The 11,429-nt window shown below is 40.3% G+C and overlaps 1 protein-coding gene across 1 annotated transcript; it reads left to right on the plus strand.

Moving 5' to 3' along the window:
* Positions 1-4,130: 4,130 nt before the first annotated feature.
* KRT26 (keratin 26) lies at positions 4,131-9,596 on the plus strand (the record flags this gene model as incomplete). The annotated part of the gene is made up of 8 exons (XM_080680249.1): positions 4,131-4,571; positions 4,996-5,078; positions 5,609-5,765; positions 5,895-6,056; positions 6,152-6,277; positions 6,672-6,889; positions 8,281-8,348; positions 9,445-9,596. The coding sequence occupies 8 exons, from the start codon at positions 4,131-4,133 to the stop codon at positions 9,594-9,596; spliced, it is 1,407 nt and encodes a 468-aa protein (XP_080536375.1).
* Positions 9,597-11,429: the final 1,833 nt, after the last annotated feature.

Genomic DNA, 11,429 nt, shown 5'->3' on the forward strand with positions numbered 1-11,429 from the left:
GTGCTTTCACCATTCTTATTCAATACTAGAGGCCCGGTGCACAAAATTCGTGCACGGGTGTGGTCCCTAGGCCTGGCCGGCGATCAAAGCGCTAGTGTCTGGTGCGGAAGGGCAAGTCCCAGCTGACCTCTGGGTCCTGGGCAGCACCTGGGCCCCCGGGCCCCCATGTGCCCCCCTCCGCCTGAGTCACAGTGCCTGAGTCCCCACGAGGAGATGGGTGAGCGCGGCCAGACACCGTGGGCTGGGGCGCCCAGCAGCGCTGCCCGGAAGCCAGGAGGGCAGCGCGCCCTCTCCCGGCCGGCCTTGCAGACCTGCTCCTGTGCGAACCCACGGGGAGTCCAACCGGCCCCTGCAGTCCCAGTGGCTGCGGCCCAGCTCACCCAGAAGAGGCCGCGCAGGTGCGGGGTGGGCTCCTCACAGGTGCCTGGCACCTCAGCGCAGTGGCTTCCCCGGCGTGCAAGCCCTGGCATCCTGGAGGAGGGTAGCAGGGGGGTGAGAGCAAGCTCAGCAGATACCCCGCATTCTCACCGCACCTCCGTCCCTGTCACCCCCGCCCCCAGGTAGCTGGTGAGAGGTCGCAGCACGTCACCAACATCCACCATGTTCCATCACCCCCGGGTGGTCAGTGCACATCACAGCAAGTGGTCGAACTCCTGGTCTCCTGGTCGAACGACCACCCGAAGAGACAATTTGCATATTATAGTACTGTAAGTCCAAGCCATAGGTATCAGCAAGAAGAAGAAATAAAAGGCACCCAAATTGGAAAGGAAGAAGTAAAACTGTCATTATTTGCAAATGACATGACACTGTATATAGAGAACCCTAAAGATTTCACCAAAAAACTACTAGAACTGATAAATGAATTCAATAAAGTAGCAGGATATAAAATAAATATCTAGAACTCAGTTGCATTTTTATACACCAATAATGAACTATCAGAAAGAGAAACTAAGAAAATAATCCCATTTACAACTGCATCAAAATATATATGTACCTGCCCTCGTCAGTTTGGCTCAGTGGATAGAGCTTTGGCCTGCGGACAGAAGGGTCCCAGGTTCGATTCTGGTCAAGGGCATGTACCTCGGTTGCAGGCTCAATCCCCAGTAGGGGCCATGCAGGAGGCAGCTGATTGATGATGTTCCTCTCTCATCAATGTTTCTATCTCTCTATCCCTCTCCCTTCCTCTCTCTCTAAAAATCAATAAAAACATATTTTTAAAAAGCCAACTATATGAGTTTCCTCAAAAAATTAAAAATGAAACTGCCTTATGACCCAGTGATTCCACTTCTGGGAATATTTTTTTTAAAAAAACCCAAAACACTAATTCAAAAAAGTGTATATGCACCCTTAGGTTCACTACAGCGTCCTTTACAATAGCCAACATGTGCAAGCAGCCAAGGACCCATCAGTAGGTGAGTGGATAAAAAAGCTGTGGCTCAGAATTGGTGTGCTTAACCACAACATAAAACCATGCTAGGGAGAACCTCATGAGCCCACCTTCCTTTTAGAAAGGGTTGGGATAAAAAACAACTAAGTGCATTCTAACTCCAATTAGTCCTAGATTAAGCAAAGACATCAGCATCTCCTTCCCAAACAAACCAGGGAAGCCATTTTGTGGGAGGAGTTAGCATACTAGAATCTGATTCTCAGGGGGGGAAAAAAAACAGAAATCTAGTGACAAAACAAACGTCATTCATGTCCAAGAGAAATACGTTTCTAAACCCCGCTAACAAATGCAGAATGTGAATTTCAAACAATGGCAAAAGATAGTGTAGCATGTTTGAAGCTAAACACTAAATTTATCAGGGGCAAAATTAGTGTATGGCCATTAGAATAAGATGATGTAATGAAAAACTTCATCCAGAGATAAGCAGACATTAACACTGAATAACTTAAATTCAAGTATGGTATGCACATTATATAATGAATGTTCTAATATCTAATAGATTCTGACAAAATGATAAGGATATGTGGCTGAATTCACGTATCATGAATAAAATAACCACTCTCAGGGAAGAAAAACTAGTACATGGATAGAAATGGCCTAGAGAATTTGTTAAACCTATCTCCCTCTTCCAGAAAGGACTAAAGCTAAATGATTATTTTAGAAGAAATTTATGATTAAGAAAATTCAGGAGAGTTGCTCGTATGAATAATAGATGACAACATTTTGAGGAGTTAAGCATCAGACATTCCAGTCTTGCTTTGACATAAAAATGTTTTGTGATCTGTGTGGCCACTTAGCTACAGAGTCAACTCATCTTCAAAATGGTCCTAATAATATATGCTTAACTTATTTCACAAAACACTGCAAGTTAATTATTGCTTATAAAATATCTAGAGACCAGTAGTTTATGTTAATAATACTTTGCAGTCTCATAATACCTCTTATAATTCAAGAATTATCAACTATTATACTGACAAACAACTCTGTTTTTCTTGTTTTATTCCTGGGTGATATGAGCAAAAGATTAAAATTTTGATTAGGTCACAACAAAATCAGTAATAAGTCCCTGAATCTCTTAACTCATCACACATTCTTCTAAACATGGGCAAGTGGTCTGAATTTCAGTTTTCTATTGATGATCTTAAAATATTTTGGTCAGCCCTAACCGGTTTGGCTCAGTGAATAGAGCATCCGCCTGCAGACTGAAGGGTCCCAGGTTCGAATCCGGTCAAGGGCATGTACCTTGATTGCGGGCACATCCCCAGTAGGAGGTGTGCAGGAGGCAGCTGATCGATGTTTCTCTCTCACTGATGTTTCTAACTCTCTATCCCTCTCCCTTCCTCTCTGTAAAAAATCAATAAAATATATATTTTTAAATATATAAGAAATTGTTAAAAATATATTTTGGTAAAAAAAAAAAATCCATGCATTCTGGGCCACCCAATATTCCATATCTTTTATGGACAGTAACATTGGAGGTTTTTTCAAACTAGTCAATATCCACAACCTTGAAAAAAAAATCTCATTCAGAACAAATTACAGTTTTAAAGCTATCCAAACCCATAATTAGTCAACCAATCCATTTGTACCATTATAAATGATAGAGACCTGACCCTTCTGACATGGCCACTTTATTATAATAATTTAAGTAATTAACATTTACAAAATGTTTGTGCCCTGCAGACTGTTTTATAGTCATTAATTATTGGAATAGCTCAACATTCATTTGAGACTGTTCAACATTATTATTTTCATTTGCCCAACCAGACAGGTTAACTTCCCATGGCATCAAGGCGAGAGAATGAAAAGCCTTCTAAGCTATGATAATTAATCTTCTATTCAGAGTACCGCATCACTGGCTTTCTAGGTAATAACGAAAACGCTCCTCTTCACCTATTTAACTCCCCACTCATCAATATGAACATGGATAATCACTTCTCACAATAATCCATGATGCCTTAAATACATAAATTTAAACTAAAAGGCAGTAAACAATATTTTTGAGGTAGAGAAATGAACAATGTGGAGACAGAAGTTAGTTGAATGGACATTGTGCTCCTGGGCTCAACCAAGAAATCTCAACACAATTAACTTTCTGTCAAGGCCACATATTCATTCTTTTTAGTTAAAATGACAAGCAAAGTACTGCAGGACTTCTGTTATTTCAGTTTTTAAAAAAATCAATTAAAAAACTCCCACCACCAAAGGGTCACTATATATTGAGAGTATCTGATTTTAATAAGAAAGAAAACACTCAATAAAGCGTGAATAATAATAAAGATACTCCATAAGCATTTACAGGACAAAAGCAGTAGACATTTCCCATTTGACTTAATAAATTTTTGTTATATAGAGCGGGAAATGAATCTATCCCAGAGGTCAAAAAGCTGTCTATTTAAGTTTGACCTTTGAAGCTATGACTCAATATTACTCCACCTGGCACCTCTTCATATGGAAAGATGTCCTTGGGCACTTTTCCACCTCCAGACTGGACAGTATTGACAACCACCCAGGTATGAAAAACAACAATTAGAGTATGAGCAACATTTTATTATAAATCGGCATAGTAAAGACTGAAATGACGTACGGAACCCTTTAAAAGGCCAGTGGGAGTAAGTACTATGGGTGGTGCGCTTTGGCTTTGCTCCGCTCTGAGAAAGGGCTGCTCAGCTGTGCTGTCGCCATGTCCTTTCGACTTCCTAGTGGATCCAGGCGGGTCTGCTCTCCAGCTGGTCCTGGCCGGCTGTCTGGTGGAGGGACAGGCTTCGGGGCTGGGAATGTGTGCAGTGGGTCTGGCGCAGGAAGCAGCTTTTCTTGTACTCTTGGGAGCGTTTCTTCTGGAGGAGGTTTCTACAGCGGTGGTGGAGGGCTGGGAAGTGGTGTCTGCGCTGGTTTTCTTGGAAATGAGCATGGCCTCCTCTCTGGGAATGAAAAGATGACCATGCAGAACCTCAACGACCGCCTGGCGTCCTACCTGGACCACGTGCGAGCTCTGGAGGAAGCAAACGCAGACCTTGAGCAGAAGATCAAGTGCTGGTATGAGAGATATGGGCCTGGTTCTTGCCGGGGACTGGATCAAGACTATAGTAGATATTCCTCCGTCATTGAAGATCTGAAAAGGCAGGTAAGAAATATGGATTTGCATACTTTTATTATAGATTTGAGGTGTCCATAATCTAAAAGCAACACAAAATAGCAAATGTGCTTAGCAACTATAAATGATGTATTCCTAGTGGCTGGAGGCTGATAATAAAAATTTGTAGAATTAATGAAAAAGAAATAGTTTTAAAACAATAGAATCATCCTGTTGATCCTATATTTAGCTCATAGTTTTTAATCAAGAGTAATAAAATTATTCATGATTATAAAGCTTACACTTTGGCTCTTAAGTTCTAGGCATTTATTATCCAAGGAAAATCCAGATTCCTTTTAATGTAGAAAAAAATTGTACTAAAATAGATACTTGATGGGTTAAGAAGAATCACATTAAATCTGAAGTTTTCCTTGACATTTGGAACTTAACATTTTGCACAATCTACCCTATTTAGATCATTTCTGTGACCACCTGTAATGCCAGCATTGTTCTACAAAATGACAATGCCAGACTGACCGCTGATGACTTCAGGCTGAAGTAGGTAAAAATAAAGTCATTCGTTATAACAAAGGGAAAAAAATGACATTTGGAGTAAAGAACTATCTTTTGTTTTTTTGCTTTAAAAACAAATAAGTTTTCTTTTATTTAAATTCTTTATTGTTTAAAGTATTACATATGTCTCCTTTCCCCCCCACCATTGACCTCTCCCCGGCCGCTCCCACCCCCAGCACGTGCCCTCACCCCCCTACTTGAACCAACATGTTTTTATAAAGTCAGACTAGATCACTGAAGAAATAAATGCATCCTTATAAAAAAAAAAGCCATAGTAAACTTGGAACCATATTTTTATTCAGCTCTTAAACATATTTGGATGACAAAAAATCAACTCTGAAAAACAACTCCTCCAAAATAATATCCATAGATCCGTGGGGATTCCAAAGTGTTCCATCACAATCAGCTTCAGCAGTGTGTACAGACACCATGCTTCAGTACATGAAATGTCTGAAGAAGGTACCCTTTGCACCTGCCTGCGATTACAATTCTCATGCTCTTCCATGGCCTTCCAGGTATGAAAATGAGCTTGCACTGCACCAGAGCGTGGAGGCCGACATCAATGGTCTGCACAGGGTGATGGATGAGCTGACCCTGTGCACAGCCAACCTGGAGATACAGTGTGAAGCCCTGACTGAGGAGCTGGCTTACCTGAAGAAAAATCATGAGGAGGTCAGGACACTGCGGGGTGGCTCTGTGTCGTATCAGATTTCCTTCCTCGGGTTCACTGTTTATGTCACAGCACTTTTGATTCTTGAATCAAAATTCCACCTTGAATATCCACACTGATCCCTTCTCCAGGAAATGGAGGTCCTGCAGTGTTCAGCCGGGGGGAACGTGAATGTGGAGATGAATGCAGCCCCGGGTGTGGACCTAACTGTTCTGCTGAACAACATGAGGGCCGAGTACGAGGACTTGGCCGAGCAGAACCGCAAAGAGGCCGAAGCCTGGTTTAACGAGAAGGTACGTCCGTGGCAAAGCACACACCCAGGCCAAGGGCCTGCGTGTTCAATAGACCACCAGGCTGGTCACTAACCCTTCTGACAATTATGCTCCAGAGCGCTTCGCTGCAACAGCAGATTTCTGACGATGTGGGAGCAGCCACAGTGGCCAGGAATGAGCTGATGGAACTGAAACGCAACCTGCAAACTCTGGAAATAGAACTTCAGTCCCTCGTGGCCATGGTTTGTAGAATCACCACTGATTTGAATATCTGTGTGTGTATGTGTGTGTGTGTAATAAGTAAATACATATGTCATATAACAAAACAGGTAACAAAGTATATGTAACTGAAAAGATAAAATATATCAAATATATATTAATATATTAAATACATATAAAAATATTAAATATCAAGAATTTTGTCCCTCAGCATTACTTCTGACTCATAAACCCCAAAACAATTTTTAAAAGAAACTTTTTTCAAGGAGAAACATTTTTTTTAACTTTGCTAATGCTGATTTTGATTGAAAGAATTTAGACTCCACACAAATATTTCGTTCCACCTTGAGAGTGTTTAAAAGAGGAACGTGTTATTTATGGGTTCTACAGGCAAGCCTTGCTTTGTTCTTCTTTCAGAAACATTCCTACGAATGCTCCCTGGCAGAGACCGAAGGCTATTACTGCCTTCAGCTCCAGCAAATCCAGGATCAGGTCGGGGCGCTGGAGGAACAGCTCCAACAGATCCGCACGGAAACCGAAGGCCAGAAGATGGACTATGAACAGCTTCTAGATATCAAAATATTTTTAGAAAAAGAAATTGAAACGTATTGCATATTAATAGATGGAGACAGAAGGTAAATATTAACTCGTGGAACACATAATCTAGTTATTAAAAAATTCATCTCACATCAACCAGGTTTTCTCAGTATACGTGTATACTAATATTGTATCCTAGACTGTCCTACTCTAAAGAGCATATCTGTCTATGGCCTCAGAAAGTTATTATTGCATCCAGTTGAAATGAAAACAGGCAGCAAAATCAACTTTTTAAGTCTGTAAAATATTTGCAGTCTGTTAATATATAGCACATTTAACTATAAAACGTTGAACAATTCCTCTAATCCAAGTGGCTTTCCGTGATTTAGTGTTGAAGTACATTTCTCATCATTAACAAGTCCTCTTTTATTTTTTACTTGCTTAGTTAGTTACCAGAATGATACCCTTGGGAGAATCTGAGCACATTGCTTAAGCTCTTTCAACCCGTTTCTTTATTGGTAGAACTATGGGAACACCAAATTCATACCCTGAAACACTTTTAACAATAGCGCCTCACTGTGTAGGGAAAGTGCTTATGACAGCGGCTTGCACACAAAAGGGACTCGGTAATCAGCGGCTATTACTAAATCTTGCCCAGGGTCTCACCATGACTTAGCACCTTCCAAGGCTAGTGTCAGTCTCCACAGCGTGTTCTCTTAAGAACCCTAACAGTGATGGCTCCCTCCTGCGAACAATGTGCTCATTACACAATTCATCTTTCACTTCTCTTACCTTTCATGCCACGTCAGAGGTAACTTTTCACTTGCATGTGCTTCCTGTTCTTTTCAACAATGTAAACTTCTTGTATCCTGGTTCTCCATTTTCTACAGCACATAGTCCCCTTCTAGTGCTTTCTGTGCAGTAGGCACGCCAGCCATGTTCATTGGCCAGGTGATGGACTGAAAAGTCAGAATGAGAATCTGGAGTCCCCATATTGCTAGATGAAGGAGATAATGTCTGATCACAAGGGAATTTTTTTTTAATCTATTAATCTAAATATCCACTTAGATTCCCTAGCCGGCTTGGCTCAGTAGATAGAGCGTCAGTCTGCAGACCTAAGGGTCCCAGGTTAGATTCCGGTCAAGGGCACATGCCTGGGTTGCAGGCTCGATCCCCAGTGGGGGGCATGCAGGAGGCAGCCAATCAATGATTCTCTCTCATCATTGATGTTTCTATCTCTCTCTCCTTCTCCCTTCCTCTCTGAAATCAATAAAAAAATATATTAAAAAAAATAAATATCCACTTAGATTAAACATCCATTTAATCGCTTTTTTCACTGTATTGAAGTCATGAAAAACTTACTAATGTCTGTTAAACATAAGAAGTTGAATCTTATTGAAACTAGAACTCCAAAACTTTTATTCCCAATTCATCGTCATTTATGAGCTCCTGAATGAAATCAATGAATAACTTACTCTTCTCTTCGCAGGAAAAGCGAGTCCACATGTTACAAATCAAAGGGGTGTGAGCCTGTAAATTGCGAAAATCAAGTCAAAGGTATGGGAGGATTTCCACTTGTTGTAAATCTTTTAAACTCCAGCAATTGCATTAAATAAGTCACTTATAGTTGTAAGCTTATGACAGTTCTTAATATTTGTATTTCATTTTCTTATAGAACAGATGTGGTCAAATTATGAAATTACTGAAATGGGGAACCCATCCCTCAATGCCTTTGTTACTTAGACACTATTATTTTCACAGTTTCAATGCTTTGATAGCAGAACTACTTTATTTTAAACCACAAAACTAGGGCAAGTTGATGTTTAGAAGAAGACATTCGTTGCTCCAGGCCTGTACTTGCCTAACATTTACATGTTTGAATCCATGTTTTATTTATGCTTTCAAACACCCATTTCTCTAAAAACAGTGGTAAATACAAGAAAGAAAGAGATCCCAGGCCTTGCTAAGCATAGACTTCAAACACAGTATTAATATTTCATTTGCCACAAACTTGCAAACACCATTTTTAAAACGCTTACCCAGAGTAACTAAATACCTTTCAACCTGTTAAGAATGAACACTGGCCGAAACCGGTTTGGCTCAGTGGATAGAGCGTTGGCCTGCGGACTGAAGGGTCCCGGGTTCGATTCCGGTCAAGGGCATGTACTTTGGTTGCGGGCACATCCCCAGTAGGAGGTGTGCAGGAGGCAGCTGGTCGATGTTTCTCTCTCATCGATGTTTCTAGCTCTCTATCCCTCTCCCTTCCTCTCTGTAAAATATCAATAAAATATATTTAAAAAAAAAAAATATATATATATATATATATATATATATATATATATATATATATATATATATATATAAAGAATGAACACTGGCCCTAAATGGTTTGGCTTAGTGGATAGAGCATCGGCCTGTGGACTGAAAGGTCCCAGGTTCGATTTCGGTCAAGGGCATGTGCCTTGGTTGCGGGCACATCCCCAGTAGGAGGTGTGCAGGAGGCAGCTGATCGATGTTTCTCTCCCATCGATGTTTCTGACTGTCTATCCCTCTCCCTTCCTCTCTGTAAAAAAAAAATAAAATAAAATAAAATAAAATCAATAAAATATATAAAAAAAGAATGAACACTAAACTTTCCTTTGTTTTATTTTAGACTCAAAAGAAGAAACTATTATTAAAACAATGGTCGAGGAGCTAGATCAACTCAGCAGTGTCCTTTCACTGAGGGTCCACTCAGTTGAAGAAAAATCCTCTAAAATAAGCAATATCACAATGGAGCAACGAGTACCTTCTAAGACACCATAATGAGGGGGCAGGGGTTGTTGTTTTTAAAAGCCTGCCTTTGCAAAATCCCACTGGCTAAGTAACCCAAGGAAATCATTCAGTTCTGTTCTTAACAAATAAAAAGGCTAGACTTTGTTTTTCTTCTCTTCCTTTCTCAGGTTTTTTGCATGTAATCCTTCTTGGGAGTGCATACTATATAATTCCATCTATATGATATTCTGGAATAGACAAGATTATAGGCATAGTAAACTGATCAACATTTTCATGGTGCCAGGGCTGTGGGAGAGGTTGACTATAAAGGGATATGAGATGATTTGGGGGGAGGGTTAATGAATTGTTCTGTATCTTGATTGTTGGTGGGGGTTACATGACTATGTGTTCTTAAAACTCATAGAACTGTATGTTTAAGATGAATTTTACTCTACGTATATTAAACCTCAATAAATCCAATGAAAAATAACTGACAAAAAAAATTGAAGGAATCTATCCTAAAGAAAAACATGAATATATTCAGCATTGTTAATAATAGCAAAAAAAAAATGGAAGCAATCTGAGCGTCTCCTAATAATGGTTAAACAAATTATTTAATATTAGGTTTGGCCCAGAGTAACATAACAAAATAACAGGACTTTACACAGATAGAAATTTATTTCTTTCCCAAACACAAATCCAGAGGTAAGGTATTCAGGGCTGGGCTGGTACCTTTGCACCAGAGAATCCCCAGGAACCCAGCCACCACAGCCATTTCAACAGGATGGAGGAAAGGGAGACAATGGGACAGAGACTTGTGTCAGCTGTGTCTTAGGTGAAGTATCTAGAACACACTAGCCCATATACTTCTGCTTACATCTCATTGGCTAGCTTAATCACATGACCACAATTAGTTATAAAGAATGTGGAGAAAGTAATCTACTGTGGGTAGCTATTGCCCAGTTAAAATTTTGGGGGACCAACCAACAGTTTCCATCTCATTAGACACCTACCAATTCATGCTCTAAGGCTGTAAGGTAAACAAAGAAAGTTACAGGGCAATACATATAACACAGATGACTCGTCTAGGCATGTGTGTCTACATGCCATGTATGTATGCAAATGCATGGAAAACCATCTGGAAGGGTACAAACATCTGGAATGGTGAACTGTGGTTGCCTGAGAGAGTAAGGAGGAGAGACAAAGAGGAAGGTGAGAAAGGATTGTAACATTTTACTCTATACCAGGGGTGGGCAAACTTTTTGACTCGAGGGCCGCAATGGGTTCTTAAACTGGACCGGAGGGCCGGAACAAAAGCATGGATGGAGTGTTTGTGTGAACTAATATAAATTCAAAGTAAAGGAGCGGAGGGGAGAGCAAGAGAACCCTCCGCTCTTTCGGCTCCGTGGGCCGGATAGAACAGCCAAACGGGCCGGATCCGGCCAAAGGGCTGTAGTTTGCCCACGGCTGCTCTATACTCTTGGATCCTGCTTGATTTGTTTACATCAAAAGAATGTTTTCATGCAGAGAGTCAAATCATGGTTGCCATGTTCATATCAGCATTATACACCATAGCCAAAAGGTGGATGCAACCCAAGTGCCCGCCTACTGTTAAATGGATAAAAAAAAAAAATGGTATATAAATGCAATGGAACATTATTAAACCTTTAAAAAACTAAGAAATTCTGACACATGATACAACTTTGAAGCCAGTCACAACAGACGAAATAATGCATTATTCTACTTATCTTGAGTCCCCAGAACATAGTAGGTGTTTTATAAATATTTGTTAAATGAATGAATGAATGAATGAATCCATATGTTCATAACAGTGTCACATTAATGTTCATGGAAATTTTGTCCATAAGCCAATTTCCAGATTTT

The sequence above is a fragment of the Plecotus auritus genome (genome assembly GCF_963455305.1).
Source record: "Plecotus auritus genome assembly, chromosome: 7".
NCBI lineage: Eukaryota > Metazoa > Chordata > Mammalia > Chiroptera > Vespertilionidae > Plecotus > Plecotus auritus.